This window comes from Propithecus coquereli, unplaced genomic scaffold (genome assembly GCF_000956105.1).
Source record: "Propithecus coquereli isolate 6110/MARCELLA unplaced genomic scaffold, Pcoq_1.0 Scaffold83, whole genome shotgun sequence".
In the NCBI taxonomy this organism is placed as follows: Eukaryota; Metazoa; Chordata; class Mammalia; order Primates; family Indriidae; genus Propithecus; species Propithecus coquereli.
Genome location: NW_012154507.1, coordinates 236,328 through 258,483, shown reverse-complemented (window position 1 = coordinate 258,483; position 22,156 = coordinate 236,328). Strand labels below are relative to the sequence as shown.

At 35.6% G+C, this 22,156-nt stretch overlaps 1 protein-coding gene across 1 annotated transcript in view; it reads left to right on the top strand.

The window, feature by feature from the left end:
• Positions 1 to 22,156, top strand: part of ARID4A (AT rich interactive domain 4A (RBP1-like)) — a 67,280-nt gene that overhangs the window by 31,556 nt on the left and 13,568 nt on the right. The window contains exons 12-19 of the mRNA XM_012663837.1: positions 7,114 to 7,186; positions 8,009 to 8,103; positions 8,278 to 8,375; positions 9,233 to 9,464; positions 12,321 to 12,571; positions 15,411 to 15,608; positions 20,102 to 20,186; positions 21,503 to 21,644. Coding sequence (XP_012519291.1) covers positions 7,114 to 7,186; positions 8,009 to 8,103; positions 8,278 to 8,375; positions 9,233 to 9,464; positions 12,321 to 12,571; positions 15,411 to 15,608; positions 20,102 to 20,186; positions 21,503 to 21,644 — 1,174 coding nt within the window. The remainder of the gene's footprint in view (positions 1 to 7,113; positions 7,187 to 8,008; positions 8,104 to 8,277; positions 8,376 to 9,232; positions 9,465 to 12,320; positions 12,572 to 15,410; positions 15,609 to 20,101; positions 20,187 to 21,502; positions 21,645 to 22,156) is intronic.

Below are 22,156 nucleotides of genomic sequence, written 5' to 3'. Positions count from 1 at the left end.
GAGTTATCACTTAATGTTAAACTTGAAGTTTAAGTTTTTAAGTTTTCTTTTTAAGTTTAAGTCTTTCTTTGCAATTTCACCAAGTGTTGTGGCAACAAAATACATCCAGTTTACCAGAGCATACATCATCAGTAAGATGGACCTTTTATTATACCACTGTTAAAATATTTACCTTTTGTAGGAGATAGAGACAAGTAACAATGACCACCCCAAATAATTTTCTCAATTTATTCTTGGAGACTTGGTGGTTTTTAAAGTAAGACTGTTTACTTAATCCTCACAACACTCTATTAATGTATTTGCATAAATATATATATATATTTATATATATTTACAACATCTTCCACCACCTTCTCTGTTTTTCCATAAGTGAGGAAACTGAGATTTAAAGAGGTTACAGAAGGTTTCACAAGCTTTTAAGAAAATTTTCTCTCCTTCTCTAGATTGTAAGGTCTATGAAAGTAGAGGATGTCAGGTTTTAGCTTTTTTCTTTTTCCACCAGTATACATACCTATCAGCTAGCAATCCAGAGCTTAGCTCATATTAAACCTTCATTAAATAGTTCTCAATAAATGAATGAATGTGGACTGTGCAATTATCCTAGCAAATTACCAGTTGAAACAGGTGCTAAGAGATTTATTTTAAGGCTCTAAAAAATTCACTTTGGGAGGAACCACAGGATAAGCTATCTAACTTCCCTTCTTAATATCTCTTTTGTCAGGCAATGCACTCTATAGGCAATCTTATTTTCTTACATAATTTTGTAAGTTTAGAAATGAACTCTATTTGGCTTAAGCCAGTTTGGGATAGTTTTCTGTTGCTTGCAATAAGAGGTCTTGACTAATAATACTCCTCCTTTGTATTTTGCCCCACTTATTTCAGGTGTCTTCTCCCTGGTCTTTTGCCCTCCAATGTATTCTCCATAAACATCTTTCTAAAACATAGATGGTTCCTGCTGAAAACCCTTTAGTGGCTTTCAGCACCTACAGGATAAATTCTAGGTTTTTTATCACAGGCCTTTAGAAGTCTGGCCCTTTACAATTTGACCCATGCTCACCTTTTTATTCTGCCTTCCACTATTCTTCTGCAATATGAAACTTCTTATAGCTCTCCTGCTGCCACTTAGATATTGTTCAGAGCTGTTTGTTGAGTTGTCAAGTATATTACGTAGAATATCGCCTTTGTGTTGCCCATGCCCTTTATCAGTATTAAATATAACAGGAAAAATAAAATGAAAGTTTAAAAAAACTCAGAAAATGGATAAGTGATAAAAAATAGCTGATATTTTAAAAACCTAACAGATGTCTATGTAAGAAAAAAGAGGGCTCTAGTTGAATTAAAGTGAGTGAGTATGGCTTACACATTCTATGCATTAACCTTAGTAAGTTATTCTCGTATTTATTTCACATTTTTAAAAAATCAGTGAGGCTGTTTAATACATTTCAAAGTTAAAATTTTATACAAAAGCGTATAAGCAGCTACTGGTTTTGCTGCTTCCCTCCTGTTAGTCCTCCAGCCAGCCCAGCGGTGCCCTGAAAACTCACTTCAGATGTACTTAGCTCTCCAGGGTGGAGCTTTCTTAACACTTTTCCTTCCTCAATTGGGATCTGCCTACTTGAGAGGGCTCCTCCTGCTGGCTCCAAGCTGAGCCTCTTTTTTGGGATGGTGGCATGGAGGAGGGGAGATCAAGGGATTGTAATTACTGAGGAGTGGGGAGGACTTACAATGAAGTTTCAGAGATGGGGTGAGAAGGGGAAGCAATGAAGAGGACCAGAAGAAGGGTTATAGATAGCATCATGAAGGGCGAGCAAAGCTGCTTATGTCCAAAGTAATATTATTTCATAAAAATCCTAGCATTTTGGTGTTGGAAAATTAGTGTGGTATAGTAAAGTACCAAAAAAGGCAGGGGGAAAAAAGGAGGGGTGTTGTATAATCATTAAAGCTTCTAAAGGATTCCCATAGGGGTTTTCAAAAGCTGAGATACCCATCAACAAACAATGTGCACTGTCAAATACAATATATACAATACGGGGAAACCAAAAAGTTTAAGTTCAGTTATATCCTTCCCCACTCTCAAAAATGTCAGTTTTGGGGGCTCCAGTCTGTTATGTGCTTAGAAGCTATCCCAACCCACTCACAGAATTGTGTACAAGTTATGTGGGTCTCTGAGAGGCTTCGTGTAAAGTGCATCATATTTTATTGGCATTTATTTTGACAATTTTGATACTTTCTGTATACCTTCCTTGGAAAGTAGAGTTGCTAGCTAAGAAAGTTAATAACTCAGCAAAAAGGAAGTATTATCTTATTAAAAAAATAAATTATATTTGCCTTCCATCCCAATACAGTGGTAGAAAGTCTGTTCTTCTTTAGAATTTATGCCATTTCTGAGTGCATAATCATTCATTTTCAGATTAACGTATTTGGGAGAGAAAGGGAAAAGGTAAATGCCAGCAAGTCATTGTGCCACAACCACCTGTGTCTTAAAAACATCCTCAGCTATTCTTATTTTTTCTCCCTTTTCTCTGACTCCTATTTTTATTTCTATTAATTATCATTAATGTTGACCCTCAAATTCAATTAATGTGAAACTGAAGAAAACCCTCTGCCCAATTCTTTCACACAGATGTCATTTTCATTCACATAAAAGAGTGTCTAAACTAAATGTCAGTCCTTAGTGATAAAATTGTGAGTAAAATAGGTATATCCCAAACCTCACAGAACTTACTGAATATTTACCTGTGTTATAATTTTGAGGGTACAGACATGAATAATACTTAAATAACAACAACAACAAAAAAACTCTCAGCATTAACTCTTCTCTCTGCCTCTCTCTCTTTCTTTCTTCTTCCCTCCCCCAACCTTCTCTCTATCTTTCCCCCTACCTTCTCTTTCCCTGTCCTCTTGTCCCCTCCCCTCTCCCCCCGCCCCACCCTCCTCTTCAGAGGGAAGAGGGTGATCTTTCTATCCTTAGTAGCAAGACTAATTCAGGCATTCATTCTCCTCCTTGTGGACTATTATAAGAGCTCCCTTGTCCCTCCCAATGCATCAAACTTGTTCTTGGCCGAGAACTTTTAAAAAACACAAATCTGATCTAATTCCTCTTTAGCTTTCTCAAACCTCATACTTACCCATAATATCAAGTTCTGACTCTTTTTTTTTTTTTTTTTTTGAGACGGAGTCTCACTGTGTTGCCTGGGCTAGAGTGCCGTGGCATCATCCTAGCTCACAGCAACCTCAAACTCCTGGGCTCAAGCGATCCTACTGCCTCAGCCTCCTAAGTAGCTGGGACTACAGGCATGTGCCACCATGCCCGGCTAATTTTTTCTATATATTTTTAGTTGTCCGATTAATTTCTTTCTATTTTTAGTAGAGACAGAGTCTCGCTCTTGCTCAGGCTGGTCTCGAACTCCTGAGCTCAAACAATCCGCCCACCTCGGCCTCCCAGAGAGCTAGGATTACAGGCGTGAGCCACCGCGCCCTGGCCCAAGTTCTGACTCTTTAGTGTATCATTACAAAGGCCTCTCCTAATCCCAGCCTGCCTTTGCCAGTCTCATGCTTATGCTACTTGCTTTCCAGCTCTAGGGCTGTCTACTATCTACATTTTGAAGCGTTCCCTAATATTATAACTGCTGCTCCATCTCTAGCAAAACCATTCATTCCCTCATTTGCTCATGTATTCTTTTATATATTTTACAACACTTATCACATTGTGTTATATTGGCTTATTTTACCTTTCTACACCCCCTGCCAGAGTCAGAGCAGCAAAAATAGAAGGTACCATGCGTTCTCATTTTCATCCACAGTGCTTTTGCACAATCTCTGACTCACGGTAACCATCAAAAAATGTTTGAACTTAATTTGAAGACATAGTGCTTGAAGTCAGAAAATTTACAATCTAGTAGTGTAGATAGATACACAACTGCCTATAATACAAGGTAGTATATACTCTTTCTAACTAAAATTGGGAGTTTCTTAAAATTATGATCATATATATGTGCCTCTTCTATATCATTAAGCCCCTTCTCTGCTCTGGCATTTTACTGGATGCATAGTTACTTTTTACATGCTTGACTAAATGAAAGGAAGAAGGCTCCTCAGCACAATCTAGCGGACCCTCAGCCTCCCATCCTTACAACACTCTACCACTCTAAAACCCTTGAGAGATGCAACAGCTTCTAGCTCTCAACCAGGAGAGAGATGCTATAGGTATGAAAATGCCGTGAACAGAGAAAGCAAACCCTGATAGCAAATATAAGCCCCATACCAAAGTCATAAAGGCACGTTATTCTAATTGGAGACATTTCCTGGCATATGCCATTTTACTCCAAGGTGTAAAGGACTAGCCACACAGGTAACTTCAAAAACACAGTTGTGAAAAATTGCTTATTATAAGAGATGAAGCAATTTTAATTTTCATAAAAACCATTAGATAAATTTAAGACTTTGTTTACGGTCTCATATCTATTCATTTATTTTGGGTAGAAAAGAAATTTATGTCTTATTTTTATACTTCGTACTGCACTAGAACTTACAATTTTATGGCCATGGTTTCTTATGGAACCTAAAACAGTCATCTACTCACTTTTAAATAAAATCCATTTAAAACCAATTTTTATTCATAAAAATAAATTCTAATCATTAATAATTTATCAAATGTTTGGTACAACCTTAACATGTGCCTCATTTGCAATTGATGGATTTATTTTGTTCACTTGTTTTTAGGGGCAACTTTAATCTTAAATCAGTGCCTTTTTAAAGAATTGCTTTTACGTATATTGGATACGACAGTCTTACCTGAATTCTGTAAGATAATAAATACTGGAATGAGGTTTTAATCTGAAGAGAGAATATTGTGATTATGTGGCACAGGCAAAGCATAGAGCTAGTCTGGCATAAACAATTTTTGGTTTTGTTTTTTTCCCCGCACTAGACGTCCTCAAAGTTAGTAAGTGAAATGATTCCTGGGCTATTGGATTACTTTTTTTCTTGAGTTAACTCATTGGCAGTTAACCTTGTAAAAGCAAGCTTTTTTAATTCACATGGAGGAAAAAACCTGCCATTTCTTGATTTGAGCATTAAGTAATGAACCTTTTTAACTTTATAGTGATTGTTAACTTTTTAAATTGCTGACTTTTGAGGCTTAGTAGAACTTTGACTTAAGTTTCTTTGTTTCCTAAAACCAAAAGTATTTCAATGTTATAAATCATTCTGAATGAATGTACTGAAAGATAAGAAAAAAATAATATAAGATCTTACTCCCTTTCTCTTGATTGCCTCATGGGTTTTTAATTATATATTTTAATCAACTACTTATTTATTGTTCCTGGCTATAGTGTTAGCTATTAGATAACATAATTTTAAAGTGACTGTTGCCCTCTGGACACTGAAAGCTCAATATTTATTGCTTGAGAGTTTGAATGTACTTGGCTTTGAAAAGACAAAAATCTGAATTCTTCTTTTAGAACATAGACAAATAGTACTCTAAAATTAAGTTATGATCATTTATATGGAAGAAATATATCAGTGTTTTGTTTCTCCATAATATTGCTAAACTTGTAAGTAAAAATTTTCCCAAACGTTAGTTTATAAGTAGCCTATCAGAAAAGAAAATATTTTAAGATCCATATTCCATTTGTTTGACTAGAGCCCAGACATTGACAGTATAAGAAGAGATCACATTTGGTTTATATAATTAGTAAAAAGGAACACTTAAACAGATATTTTAGGAATAATTGTTGGAATGTTTCTTTCTCTATTTTATTTTATTTTTTTTTTTGAGAGACAGGGTGTCAGTCACCCAAGCTGGAGTGCAGTGGCTGGATCATAGCTCACTATAGCCTTGAATTCCTGGGCTCAAGAGATCCTCCCACCGAAGCCTCCCTAGTAGCCACAACTACAGGCACACACCACTGTGCCTAGCTAATTTTTTTATTTTTTGTATAGATGGGGTCTTGCTGTGTTGCTCAGGCTGGCTCAAACTCCTGGCCTCAGGCAATCCTCTGGCCTTGGCCTCTGAAAACACTGGAACCACCATGCCTGGCCAAGTCTTTCTTTTTTTTGAAAGAGCTAAATTAGTAATTAGTATCTAGTTTCCTTCCTTAAGAAATATTTCTCATTGTCTTAATTTCAGGGGTTGCAAAGTGAATTACATAGGCCATACAAGAAAGCCAAATGAGAAAAACAGGCTATTATGAGACAAGAGGGAGTGATGGGGTCTGGGGCAAAGTAGAATTTATATGACTCACTTAAATACCTTTAAATTTCTTTAAAACATTGTACTATCTAAACAAAAAATCTTTGCCACTGTGACTTTGCAATTCCTGGTTTATATTCATTCAACAATAACAAAAACCTTAATGTTTGTATGTGAATTATTTTTATATAATAAACACATGCCATTATTGTGTTCATCTACCAATATATTTGTATAGGCCATATAGTTTTTTGAGTTGTTTTTGTTTTTGACAGAGTCTCATTCTGTTGCCCCAGGTAGAGTGCAGTGGTGTCATCGTAGCTCCCTGCAACCTCAAACTCCTGGGCTTAAGCAATCCTCCTACCTCAGCCTCCCAAGTAGCTGATACTACAGGTGCACACCATAACGCCCAGCTATTATAATTTTTCTATGTTTAGTAGAGACCAGGTCTCCCTCTTGCTTGGGCTAGTCTCAAACTCCTGAACTCAGGCAATCCTCCTCCTTCGACCTCCCTGAGTGCTAAGATTATAGGTGTGACCCTCCTTGCCTGGGCTGGCCACATAATTTTTTGATGGGTTTTTTTTAAAAATTCCAAATGAGGTAAAAACTTAACATTCCCACTCCTTTCCTCAATCTTTTCCTCATGGCTAATTTTAGTCCTTATGGTGGTACTCAAGGGTAGGTTTAGAGTGGTAAATGGGGCAAAAGTAGACGTTATATATCTTCATAGTTGCATTAAATCAGCTGTACCAAAATATGACTTAACATCTGGCATTGTAGGATTTTGAGAAAATTCAAATTTTCCAGCTTATTAAAATTTTATCACCTTACATTGAGTTCACAAAAACAAAAAATAAAGGAAGTCATGTATCTCTTCCTGTGAACTGTGCTATATACATTTATATATTTTCCCTTTACAGCCTGAGGAAGAACTTGATCCTGAAGAGAGGGACAACTTCCTCCAACAGCTTTATAAGTTTATGGAAGACAGAGGTATTTTCATGCTCATTATTTAAAAGTAGTCATTTCTTTTAAAGTTTACATTCAAGGTATATGTGTTGTTTTTGTTAATATCATGGTGTACATAGTTTGGGATTTTAATTAAAGCCTAAGAATCAGTTACACCTGATGATAGTTAAAGTATTTGGAATAAAAACAAACTATTAATATCTATTTTGAGTAGAAATAGTCTGCATACCATTAATTACTAATGCCATATTTATAGCAAGTAAATATAGCCCAATCCTTGTTCTCAACAATTAAACATAATAGGAGATCAATCCCCATTTGCAATGGTACAGGTACAAGAAATAGAACCATTATAAATTATCATACTGCTGGACATTCATTATTCCTAGAAAATCCTCAGATAAATTGGTTCTAGACATTCTTTGGCCTTCAGAAATCATCCTTCAGATTATTGCTGACAGTCTTAACAATATGCGTTAAAGCAGTGAAAATGGAAACACAGCCTAAAACTTCCCCTTTCCGTTGTGTTTGTTCAAGCCCAAGCTTCTTGAACCAGCAGCATTGTTGGCCACACCTTGTAGTCCCAAAGTTTAATTTAGTTTTACCCAATTCATTGGCAGGTAGAGAGGTGACTTTATTAGCTATAAAAGTACAACTCCTAGAATCTAAAGACTTCCACAAAGCTGTATATGGAATATAGAGAATATTTTGTGTTGTCTTACATAACTTAGATTCTTTAAGTGTGTGCCTCTAATGAAATTTGGGAAATTAGAAATTGATAACTTTGTTTTCAGATTAGTATTTTTCAGCTGAATAAACCTTTTACTATGCTCTTATATTATAAAGGCACTCCAATCAACAAACCACCTGTTTTGGGCTATAAAGATCTCAATCTCTTCAAACTCTTCAGACTGGTTTATCATCAGGGTGGATGTGACAATGTAAGTGTAACATTGCTCTTTGAAATATGTAGTGATGTGATGAAAAGTTAAATCATCTAATATTGCATTATTATATGCACTTCAGGTAATAAGCACATTTTCTTAATGAACATAGAGTATTAGTGTAAAATTATTTCCCTTTGCAAATGTTAACACAAAAACTTAATTTTCCAGATTGATAGTGGTGCTGTATGGAAGCAAATTTATATGGACCTTGGCATTCCTATTTTGAATTCAGCTGCTTCCTACAATGTAAAAACTGCTTATAGAAAGTAAGTAGTATAGTTTATTCATCAAAGAATTTGTATTTAGAGGAAATATTTTCCATTTAATTTGTTAACAGTTAAACAAGAGTGAATCAAACGAACATCAAAGTTAGGGAAAGTGTATAAAGTTTAGGTTAATAAGTACTTGTGATTGAAAGTATTTTCAATCACAAGTATTGAAAGTATTTTCAAGTACATGAAATTTGCTTTACTTCATTTCAGTTGTTGTCCTGATTTCCTTTCCAAAATCAGGGATGCAAGTAGTATATATAGTCTGAAATTATCATACATGTTATAGAACTTTATCTTTTGGGGTAGACAACTTTGTGTCAAAACTACAATAGCTATATTCAGTTATCACAACCTCAGATTTCTCCGAAAGGCGTTTTATTTCATGATCAGTATTTCTGTTTATAATCCTGTCTAAAACACCAAGAAATAGGTAACATAGAAAAAGTACTTTGGCTGGGCGCAGTGGCTCACACCTATAATCCTAGCACTTTGGGAGGCCAAAGCTGGAGGATCACTTGAGGCCTGGAGTTCGAAACCAGCCTGAGCAACATAGTGAGACCCTGCTTCTAGAAAAAACAGAAAAATTAGCTGGGTATGGTGGTGCACACCTGTAGTCCCAGCTTCTCAGTAGGCTGAAAGAGGAGGATCACTTGAGTCCTGGAGTTGGAGGTTGCAGTGAGTTGTGATGACGCTGCTGTACTCTAGTCCTGGCAACAGAGCAGACTATCTCAAAAAAAAAAAAAAATTTTAAAAAATGACTTTTACCTTTAAAAAGAATATGTTTAATATAACATAATTTAATTCAAGTTAAATGTAAAGACTATAAGATTTCTTAAATATTATTTGTTTAGGTATCTTTATGGTTTTGAAGAGTATTGCCGTTCTGCAAATATTCAATTCAGAACTATTCACCACCATGAACCAAAAGTAAAAGAGGAAAAAAAAGACTTAGAAGAATCAATGGAAGAGGCCCTAAAAGCAGATCAAGAAATGCCTTTAATAGAAGTTAAGAGCGAACCTGAGGAAAATATTGATTCAAACAGTGAAAGTGAAAGAGAAGAGATAGAATTAAAATCTCCGAGGGTGAGTACTTAATACTAGTTTTACCTGGTTTATTTTAAGCGTTATTTAAATTTTTTATTATAGACATTTTCAGATATACACAAAATTACTACAGTAAACCTAGTTTATTTTTCCAGTATTTAATTTTACTTTAGCTAGACTAGCTAGCTACTTTTTAAAAATATTTTGTACATTATTTCTTCTACCTGAAAACTTTTCCTCCTCTTTTGTAGTTATGTTTGATCAAGTTGTTCTAATCTGAGTTCAGTCTCATATATTCCCTTCCTTCAAATCTTGCTGAAGTGTCACCTCATTGAAGCCTATGCTCGTCACCTTATCTAAAATTATAACCTACCTCTTCTCTTTGGCATCCTCAATCCCTCTCATGTTGCCGTTATCCATAATTATGTATTTATCATTTATTGTCTATTTTGTCCCACTCTACGCTAGGATCACATTCCACGAGAGTAGGAATTAATGTTTTTTTGGTTCATTGATGGCTCTCAGGCATCTGGGTTAGTGTGTGGCACATAGTAAAGGCTTATTAAGTAGGTCTTGAATGAGTAAATCTCCTCTTTATAATATCTGTGCCCTCAGCCAGATGGTATCTTGTCTTTCTCTATAACTTTATAACACACTTTACAGCTCTAGTCATTTGTACACTGGTTTTATCTTCCAATTCTACTCTTCCTCTCCATTAATATATAGGGAATTGTCATCTGTCATTCTGATCAGTGTCCAGTGATGTCTACATACTGGGATTTATCAAATTTCAGGAGGAGAAAGAAATTTACCACACTATCAAAGAAGTTTAATTACTATTGTATGTCTTATTCTTTCAGTGAAATCATATTTAGTGAAAGAGAAGGTGAAATTACTTTTCTCTTTTAGTTCAGAAACCATTTTTTTAAACTATTAATTCTAAGTATTATCTAGTAAATGGAATCTTCTAGTGAATGTCATGAAATATCCAAATTGTTTTTTTCGTTTCTTTTTTTAATTTTATTTTTTAAATTGTGGTAAAATACACATAACGTGAAATTTACCATCTTAACTTTTTTTTTTCTTAGAGATAGGGTCATACTCTATTACCCAGGCTGGAGTGCAGTGGCAGGATCATAGTCCTCTATAGCCTCAAACTCCTAGGCTCAACTCCTTGGCCTTTTGAGTAGCTGGGACTACAGGTGTGTTCCACTATACCCAGCTAAATTTTTTTTTTTTTTTAAGAAATAGGGTCTTCCTATGTTGCCCAGGCTGGTCTCAAACTCCCGGCCTCAAGCAATCCTCCTGCCTTGGATTCCCAAAAGTGCTGGGATTACAGGCATGAGCCACCACTCCTGGCCTCCATCTTAAGTAATTTTAAGTATACAGTTCATTGGCATTAAGTACAATCACATTGTTGCTAACTGTCACCACCATCCAGCTGCAGAATTTTTGTACCTTTTAAAACTGAATTTCTGTATCTATTAAATAGTAACTCTCATTCCTCCCTCCTCTAACCCTTAGCAACCACCATTCTACTTTCTGTATCTATGAACCTGATATTCTAGATACCTCGTAGAGGTGGAATCATATAGTATTTGTCCTCTGTGACAAACTTATTTCACTAAGCATAATGTCTTCAAGGTTCATCCATGTTGTAGCATCTGTCAGAATTTCCTTCCTTTTTAAAGGTGAATAATATTCCATTGTATGTATTGTGGACCCACTTTCTTGTCATTACCTAAAGACCTTCCTGTCCTATGTAGAGTAGTGTACTGTATAGTATGGATGAAGCATACTGGATGAACCATACATTTACCTTCCCCAAGATTTTCTCCAGTTTACTATTGTAAACAACAATACATATGCTTGTAAAAATATCCTCCTTATTTATCTGAATATATAAACCAGACTTCTAAAAGTGGAATTTCTGGAACAAAGGCATACAGATCTAAATTTTTATAGATAATAGTTATTTTCATTCATTTACCTACAGATATTTAAAGAACACCTGCTATGTGCCAGGCACTTTCTAAATCTAAGGATACAGAAATGAATAATACAAAGTCCCTGCTGTCATGGAACTTGCATTCTAGTGCTTTGTGACAGAAGTAAATTAGTGCACATAGTAACAAGGGAAAATTTTGGTTTACTGAGCTATTAATTGTATTCTATTGCTCCCTAAGTTGTTGGCTCTTTTTTATCCTTGCTTTATTCCAAGAAGAGGGGGAATTCTGCCAGTGTATAGAGGTTGACTTGAAGGAGAATCTAGGAGATAGTGAAATGGCTCACCAGTTTCATGGTCAGCTGAGCATGCAAGAGGCTAGGTAGAAGCTGCTGGAGGTAAAAGAAGTTACTGCTGGCCCAGTGAGCTCTCCAGATACTTATTCAAAGAAATCTGCTCACTTTTTGCCATTGATCCAATTCAGGCCTTTTAAAATGTAGTCACAAATAAATACAGTGATAATGTAAATTTTGGCTTAGTAAACAGTAGAATTAGAGACTACAGAGCTATTAAAGAGTCTATAATTTAGGGGATTTATGTATTATTGTTAACTTTTATCATTTACATTTAGATAATTTATTTAAAAATTTTATTGTAGTCAAGGAATATTAAAATTGAGATAAGGTAATGTAGTGAACAAAGGAGAAATTTTTATTTCTTATGTAGTGTATAGCTAAAGATCATAGTAGGCCTAGATATAATCAAGTAATTTATATTGGTTATTCTTTTACTTTCAATAGGAAAAATACCTGTAAGTTGGTTTTCAGGGTCATGTCTCAAGCCATAGAGCGACTAGTCATTTCTATGAAGGTTAGGGAAAAGATATCTTTTCCTGCTTTTTCCCCTTTATGTAGTGATAGCTGTTTTAAAGCTTTCATACCCTCCACTAGGGACGAAGGAGAATTGCTCGAGATGCAAATTCTATTAAAAAGGAAATTGAGGAAGAGAAAATAGAAGACAAATTAAAAGATAATGATACAGAAAATAAGGATGTAGATGATGACTACGAAACTGCAGAGAAAAAAGAAAATGAGCTACTACTGGGGAAAAAAAATACACCAAAGCAAAAAGAGAAGAAAATTAAAAAGCAGGAGGATTCTGACAAAGACTCAGATGAAGAGGAAGAGAAAAACCAAGAGAGGTACATTATCTTATGTTTGTTCTCCAGAAGCACCTGTCTGGGGTACAACAGCGCTTTGCTCTTGCTTAGAGATTCAGGTTTGAGGGAATGTTTTCTTATTGGGACTTCCGTTCCTCTTGTCTAATGAAGGTGAGACACATTGTGAAGATGATGTGTATCGCCTTTCGGAATTGGAGAATATACTGGTCGCACCATTTTAATAGCACTTGTGCCCTAAACAGTGGCCTCAAAGAAGGCTGCGCCACCCAGTCAAAAGAAAGGTCCTGCAGTTGACAGCAGGGAAGGGAGCTGGAGAAAAATGGAGGAAGTGGACAAGAGGAAACAGCGACAGCAAAAATTCCATTTTAAAAAAGGTACAATGTGGGAAAGCTAACAAACACATGGGTGCACAGTACTAGCAGATGTTTCTGTGTGTTAGCTTAAAGACATTTTTCTTTTTCAAGCTATTGTATTAGAATAAGTGGCATGCACCCCTGATTCTAGTTTGGAAAATACCTTCTTGCCCCACATCACACCAATAAATTTCAGTTTTTTAAATGTCCATCTTGTTTGCTGTTGAGTGAAAAACTGTATTTTTTTTCCATGTATTAGACATGTATAGACTGAATTGACTTAAAAATAGCTAAAGATTAGGCAGTACAGCTAGATCAAGGTAATGTCCGACCATGTTATGTCATTGACCATTTCTGTAAGTGTTGTCAGATTTACTAATTTTTAAATTCTACTTAAATATGATTTTTAAATGAGCAACTACAGTATAACACACTTACTTGTAATATAAGCTTTCCCCCATAGTAGTTATTTTTCAATTATTATATTATGTGATGCTGAATTTTCTAGAAATTTGAGTTGTTAAGCCAAATTTGGGAAAAATAGCCTGCTACTGAGAGAATAAATATTTGGAAAAATAGGAGAATGGAACAGGTAAATTGATTCAATACAGATAGGTACAGGAGCTATCATAATTACATGTGAACAAGGTTACATGAATAAAAGAAAGTTCTGTAATGAAATATATTTAGGATTAGGAAAAGTGGGAGGAAATAATTGGAGTTGAGCGTAATGATACAAGTACAGTATTTTAAGTATTTGGACAAAAAATTTAAGCAAAGGTGAGCCACTTAAAAAGTAGGACCTAATTATACACTGAAATTTTATGAAAAATAAGCATCAAAATATATATGTTCCCCGGGTGACAGAGTGAGACCCTATCTCAAAAAAAAAAACATGGTTACTAAGGTAAATAGCCCTTGTTCATTATCTTGCCCACCAAAAAAACTAGTCTTGCTAGCTTTTTACATATACATGCATCTAAGTATGTAAATAATATGTGATTTAAAAAGATTTCATAATTGATATGTAAATGGACAAAGATATATTTTAGAGAAACTTTCATAGACATGAATATGAAGAACAGTATTCTCTTTTATTAAATAAAAACTGAATATACAGACATTAAACAAGTCTGTGTTCTCATTTTATAGCAGGAATCATGGAAATGGGGAGACTTTTTGTCTATAGAGATTTGTTTTAAGTAGTTTTTCTCATAGTGTTTTGATATTGCCTCATCAGTCTATATTATTGGAACGTATCATAGGACAGAAAACATTCCCGCTGCAAATGGGGTGTCAAACCTGCTTTATGTTAGGTGCCCTAGTGGCCACCAAAATAATGCCCTATATGTGTTAGAAAGCACAATACCTCCTCTTAAGCTTTTAAAACTCATGTGATATTAGAATGATCTTTGACGTAATTCTCTTCTGAATCTTGCAGGGTTAATACAGAATGTTGTATCATAAAATATTAATAATATTGTTGGACCTCCCTGAGTGAATCTCTTTTATACCTTACTATCAATAGAAAGAAAAGCTAATGGGAAATGAGTAAACAGAAATCAACCAAATATGCAAAGCTTTGTTCTCCTGGGGCTATCCGGCAGTGTCAACAAGTGACCTAATATTCAGATATCTATTGTTTCTTTGTTAGGGCTGGGAAACCTCAAAAATACAAACTAGTTTAGAAGACATGGTTACTGGCCAGGCACAGTGGCTCACACCTATAATCCTAGCATTTTGGGAGGCCAAGGTGGGAGGATCTCTTGAGGTCAGGAGTTCGAGACCAGCCTGAGCAAGAGTGAAACTCCATCTCTACAAAAAACAGAAAAATTAGCCAGGCGTGGTGGCGCATGCCTGTAGTCCTAGCTACTGGGGAGGTTGAGGCAAGAGGGTCACTTGAGCCCAGGAGTTAGAGGTTGCAATGAGCTATGATGTTGCCACTGCACTGTAGCCCAGGTGTCGGAGTGAGACCCTGTTTCAAAAAAAACGACATGGTTACTAAGGTAAATAGTCCTTGTTCATTATCTTACCCACCACAAAAAACTAGTCTTGCTACTAATGTGAATTGAGCAGAAAGTAGTAGTAATGTAGATTTATTGATAATTCAGTTGTAGGAAGTTACAAAATAGGCTTAGATCATTTTCACTTAGAAGGTGACACTTAAATATGAATCTTAAAGACTTTTTCAGACCATATTTCTCTTATTTTGTTTTATCAAAATGATTTATTTGATTCTGCATTATCATTAACTGTGATTATTGATTGGCCTTTAAGGAGTATGGATTTACTTTTGGTACAGTGCACCTTTACATAATAAATTCCTTAGTAAGTAGGCCATAAAAGATCTTCTCCTTCTCCTCCTTCTTCTCCTCCTCCACTGACATGTTATTAAGGTAATATTTAGGTTGTGAATATTCTAGTGACACCTTGGATTCTTTTAGCATATATTATTTTGTTCTCCATTAAGTTATTAGTAGCATTATCAATGTTATAACTTACTACAGGGAAGAAACTGAAAGCAAATGTGACTCTGAAGGGGAGGAAGATGAGGAAGACATGGAACCCTGCCTAACAGGAACCAAAGTGAAAGTAAAATATGGACGAGGGAAAACACAGAAAATTTATGAAGCTAGTATTAAAAGCACTGAAATTGATGATGGAGAAGTTTTGTACTTGGTACATTACTATGGATGGAATGTCAGGTAAGCAAGAAAATATTTTCTTACTATTGAAATTTTTTCAGTGGCTAAGAAAGATCAATGTTGTGAAGAACTAAAGCAAATAATGGTATAGGTTTACAAAGTATACTTTGATTCTGAATTTTCTAAGACTTTGACATTCCCACCGTCTCACTAGTTATGTCAATGCCTCCAGTCAGAGACTACCAGGACCACACCTATAGTTTGAACAAATTAAGTTTGTTACTCATTTACAAAAAAGGAGAATCCACAGCATGGGGAACCATAGGGCACCTCAGTAACAGGATGGTGTTAGAGGGATCCATGAAAGCTCAGGGCACCACCTTTGGGAACACTAGCTCAGGATTCTGTGGAAACATTGCAGAACATGGACAGGGAACCAGGCCTGCAGCTTCCAACTGGGCAAACGTTTGTTTATTTGTTTCATTAATCAGAAATTAAGCCTATGACAAGTATTATAATAATTCTAAGTTGGTTAATAAAAAAGAAAAATTTGAGCTTGTGTTTGATTTTGGGGAAGGTATAAGGAAGTAGGACTTTGCTCTATATTGGATGTTATCAGGAAGCTGGGGTAATTCTATGATTGGTTTTCTTTTCTTTTCTTTTTTTTTCAATAAGAAAACTACAGACCAATATTTCTCATAAACATGGATGTAAAAATTATAAAAGGAGAAAAGATTAGACCAAAGTTAACACTATATAATTGGTCAAAAAAACCCCAAAAAATAGCAGATGCTCATATCGGGGAAATTAGGATGTTTGGTCATTTTTGTGGCTTGGACAATGTTCCTGTTTTTTCTGTGTTCAGACATGATTAGGGAGTGGTCTTTTGTTTGTTTTGATCCATCACAGTCACAGAATAGACTTGTCTGATGTTACTGTTCTGTGAAATTGTTCACATTCAACAGGACAACATGGTCTAGTTGTGAGTGCCAGAGCAGCTCAGATTAACACCAGCTGATGGTTCCAGGCCAATTCCTGAATGTTTGGGGATGCCTTTTTTTTCTTGAGAAAGTCTTTTATGTTTAATGTCTCTGATTGCCCTGTATTTATTGGGAGCTAGATTGCTCCTGGGTTTTTGTACATACTAGCTTTGTACTCTGTCGTAACTCAATTCCCTCATCTTTAAACGAGGGAAAACAAAATACCTATTTTATAGAGATGTAAAATACAGTAGTCCCCCCTCATCTGTGAGAAATACATTCCAAGACCCCCTATGGATGCCCGAAACTATAGACAGTACCAAACCCTATATATAGTGTGTTTTTCCTCTACATACATACCTATGATAAATATAAATTAGGCAGAGTAAGGTATTAACAACAATGACTAATAATAAGATAGAATACTATACTATAATAAAAGTTATTTGAGTACAGTCTTTTTCTCTCTCAAAATATCTTAATATTTTTGGATTGTGGGTAACTGAAACCATGCTGTGGCTAAGTGGGGACTACTGTAGTGATAATACCTGTATTAACATGTAAAGTGCTTAGAACAATGCCTGGCACTTAATATTCCATGAATGTTAACTCTTCTTTTCTCTTTACAACATATTGTTGAATTCAGGGGGAAAGAACTTTGTTTACCAACTTTGAGTCAACTATATTTGTAGTTGCAGCACTTGATAGCCTTCTTTTTTCCTCAGATTCTATTCATTTCACAACCATTCATTCTTACTTATCATCTATATATGTCTCTGTTCTGCTTTCTAGAATTTCTCCTTCCTGTCGTGTTTCTTTCTCATCCTTTTAATGTTTTACTTTATGATTCTTCTCAATATTCATTTTATTATTATCATTATTATTATTATTTTTTTCTTTTTGAGATAGGCTCTTGTTCTATTCCCCAGGCTAGAGTGCAGTGGCATCATCATAGTTCACTGCAACCTCCAGTTCCTGGGCTCAAGCAGTCCTCCCGCTTCAGCCTCCCGAGTAGCTGGGGCTACAGGCTTGCACCACCGGGCCCGGCTAATTTTTCTGTTTTTTTGTAGAGATCGGGGTCTTGCTATGTTGCTCACTCATGCTGGTCTTGAGCTCCTGTCCTCAAGTGATCCTCCCGCCTCAGCCTCCCAAAGTGCCAGGATTATAGGCGTGAGCCATCATGCCAGGCCCTCAGGTTCTTAACTGGTTATCTTCCTAATTAGTTACCTAACTGGTTACTCACATGGTTCGTGGTTTTCTATTATCCTTCCATACCTCTAAAAGCTGGTATAATTCTGGCCTGTTCATTGAGATAGAGTCACTATAATTCCTAGAGAATTTTTTTAGATTTCTATTATAAAATGGGAGCATCTGCAAGTGTGAGCGGAGTCCTGGTCTCCAGTTGAGAAATCCTGGGACCAGCCTTGGCTGGCAGTATTAGTGCTAGAAGTACCAACATGACATACTGTTGTGACCAGGACTGTGTGGCCTGGACCAAGTATACTCCAAATCAGGCCTGTACTTCTTGGTATCTCCTGTGGAATTTTGGAATTGGATAGTTATTCCTTTGTTAATCCTGGATCAGATACATAACTATCTTAATTGCACTTACCAGACTGTACTTACTTTTACTATATGTCTATCTTTCGTACTCGATTCTCAGTAGCATGGGAGCAAGGGCCTTGTTTTCTCTATTATTCTCTACATGCTTCCTGATATAGTGCCTGGGCCCTTAGTAAATGTCTAAATGAATGAATATTTCTCAATAAGGTAATAAAATACAGATACATAAAAGCCTGGTACAATGCTCATAGCTAGTGCTATTTCAGAAGCTTTAATCCAGTGTGAGATAGTTTCCACACCATAGTACAGACAATCTCTGACTTATGGTAGTTAAACTTAACGATTTTTTGATGTGCAAAAGCGATACACATTTAGTAGAAACTGTACTTAGAAGTTTGAATTTTGACCCCAGGCTATGATAAGCAGGATACGTAGTATGATATTGTCTTGTGAGGCTGGGCAGTGGCAGCAAGCCACAGGTCCCAGTCAGTCATGAGATCTTGAGGGTAAACAACTTATACTGTACTCTACAGTGTATTCAATAAATTACATGAGATATTTAACACTTTATTATAAAATAGGCTTTGTGTTAGATCATTTTGCCCAACTGTAGGCTAATATAAGTGTTCTGAGCACATTTAAGGTACCTTGGCTAAACTATGATGTTTGGTAGGTTAGATATATTAAAAAATTGACTGCCACACTAGAAAAAAAATTTTTTCCCTTGAGGCCACAGTGGTTTATTATGAAAATAGAATAAAAACTTCGAAAACAAAATGATCCTTTCTAATTTAATTCAAAACAAAATTTATTGACTTCTATTCATTTAATCCACGTTTTTAGAATTAATTTGTCAATATTAACTGTAACAATAAGAACATCAACAAGTAAGATTTTCGAGAACCACCTGCAGAATTTTGCTTAGGCTGTGCTTCATGAGGCCCCAGGCTCAAAACTAGCGTGAGTTAAATACAACTCACATGGCAGTTAATGTGTTAAATGCATTTTTGACTTACTATATTTTCAATTTATGATGGGCTTATCGGGACATAAGTTCATCATAAGTCAAGGAGCATCTGTATAAGTAGTCATGGTACCACATCAGCTGAAACTTGTGCATATTGGAACCATGTCTTTATTTTGCACATCTCCACAGTAAATGGTTTACAAAGTGAGGGTGTGGTTTCCATATACATGAGTTTCCATTAAAATGGTACAGTCTAAAGCAAGGACTTCTGTAATTTTTTTACTTAAATGTTCAGATTTTAGATTTTGATTGAATTCTGTAAATACCTATATATTTATAAAATGTAAGAACTGTTATTTAGTTCTAGAAAGCTTAATTTCTTATTTGCCCTGATATGTAACTTGGACTATATTGAAATTCAATAGTAATGTCAATCTTTTGGGAAAAGGTACAGGGGAAATGAAGAATTTTCAACTTGAGCTAAACAGAATACATGTAGATAAAAGAAGTGAAATAAAAATATCTCTAAAAAATTTCAGAGTCTTAAAGGTAACCAGTTCAGAAAAAAAATTTTATTAGAAATACTAGAAGCTAAAGAAAATTCTGGGGAAGAAAAGAAAGTTGAAATGGGCTTGATAAAATAATCTGGAACTTATCATATTACAAATTTGAATTTACCTGACTTGTGTACTATTCATTTAATAGGATGAATTCTAGTGCAGAATCTCCTTGTAAGCTCAGATCTTTGGGAGTTGTGGAAAACAAAGCAGTTTATGTAGCCTTGTATCTTTTTAGAATTGTTTACCCAGACCTCTCTCTAAACCTGTTAACTCTAAAAAATTCTCCTGCCTTTCCCTGTTGGTGGTAACAAAGCACCTAGTGCACTTGCTGGCACATGTTACCAGGAAACGTGCCCTTGTGCCCTTCACATTTCTGCTAACACTAGAAAACACTCTTTAGTCTATCTCACTATTGTTTTTGTTCAGTAAATACATTTCAAATAGGGTACCATTGTGAAATTTTTATGTATTCTTTATTTTAAGGTATGATGAATGGGTGAAAGCTGACAGGATAATCTGGCCTTTGGACAAAGGTGGACCAAAGAAAAAACAGAAGAAAAGAGCTAAAGTATGTTCATAGATTCATATCCTTTATAATAGGTACAGGAATTATTCAAATTTTTCGTTGTGTGTGTTTTCTAAGACATGTTTTTTTCAGAGCAGTTCTAGGTTCACAGCAAAATTGAGAGGAAGATATACAGATTTTCCATTTACCCTTTGCCCCATACATGAATAGCCTTCCCCAGTTGTCAACATCCCCCACCAGCTTTGTTACAATCGATGTGCCTACATTGATACATCATTATTACCCAGAGTCCATAATTTGCATTAGAGTTCACTCTTCGTATGTTATACATTCTGTGGGTTTGGACAGATGTAAAATGACATGGATCTACTATTATAGTATCAGACAGAGTAGTTTCACTGCCCTAAAAATCCTTTGTGTTCTGCTAATTCTTACTCCCCACCCTCACCCCTGGCAACCATTGATCTTTTTACTGTCTCCATAATTTTGCCTTTTCCAGAATATCATACAGCTGGAAATCATTCATTATGTGGTCTTTTCAGATTGGCTTCTTTCGCTTAGTTATATGCATTTAAAATATTGTTTTTAATAAATCTTCTCTTCTCATTGTAACAATCATTTTGATTCTTTAAAGATAATTGTGATTTTCTCTCTTACAACCCAGGAGCTAAAAAAGTAAAAATTTAAAACACATCACATTGTTTCAGGAAAAGTGAAAACCAGTAACCCCCTAGGGCATGGTTTCAAACTCAAATGCCTACAGAAGCTTTATAGGAAAAGGGTAAAGTAGGACTGATAGTGACAAACAAGAGGACACATCCTTTATGTAGAAAGGGTGGAACTAAGCAGTCTGCTGTTGGGAATGCTGACCCAGGGTTGCCAGATTTTAGGATTTTTCAAGACCACTATATTTTTTAATATGTGAAATATGATTTTTAAATACTGGAAGCTGATACTAAAATTTTAAAACACATAATCTACTGGCTAGTTGTACCCTCACCCACACCCTCAATTTTGCCTAACGTTTTGTCTATTGGATGGTAGATATCTTTCTTTTCATTGGGGGCTAGTAAGGAACTAGGGGGTGGAGGAGTACTGAACAGTTGTACAGCTTTCTGATGCACTGATTCTGACCATCACAGTATACTTCTAGTGTTACACATTACAGAACAACATATTCATATAAATACAAAATACGTTTTTAAAAACCTGTTTTTGATTTTTCTATAAGTACAGATTAGGAGTTGACTTATAAAATATCTAACCTTTTTTGAGTTGTAGTTTTTCTTGGAGAAGTAAAATGTTCATTTTTTCGTAAGGCATTAGCCCCTCTCATACCTTTTGTTGTTGTTACGCAGAATAAAGAAGATAGTGAAAAGGACGAAAAGAGGGATGAAGAGAGGCAGAAGTCAAAGCGGGGACGACCTCCTTTAAAATCGACCCTTTCATCAAACATGCCATATGGTTTATCTAAAACAGCAAACAGTGAAGGAAAATCAGGTACCAGAAGTGCTCACGGCAATATACCACACAGCTCACCCCTGTCGAATCGAATGGAAGGTGCTCAATTTTGAGGATGGCTGATTTTAAAAAATCAACATAAGTAAACTTCCATTGTGTGAGATATTCAAAGTATAGGTTGAGTATCCTTTACCTGAAATACTTGGGACCAGAAGTGTTTCAAGTTTCACATTTTTTTGGATTTTGGAATATTTGCATATATGTGAGATTTCTTGGGGATGGGATCCAAGTCTAAACATGAAATTCATTTGTTTCACAATCACATTATACACATAGCCTAAAGGTAATTTTATACAATATTTCTAACAGCTTTTTGCATGAAACAAAGTTTGGGTACTTTTTTTTTTTTGAGACAGAGTCACACTCTGTCGCCTGGGCTAGAGTGCCGTGGTGTCAGCCTAGCTCACAGCAACCTCAAACTCCTGGGCTCAAGCAATCCTTCTGCCTCAGCCTCCCAAATAGCTGGGACTACAGGCATGCGCCACCATGCC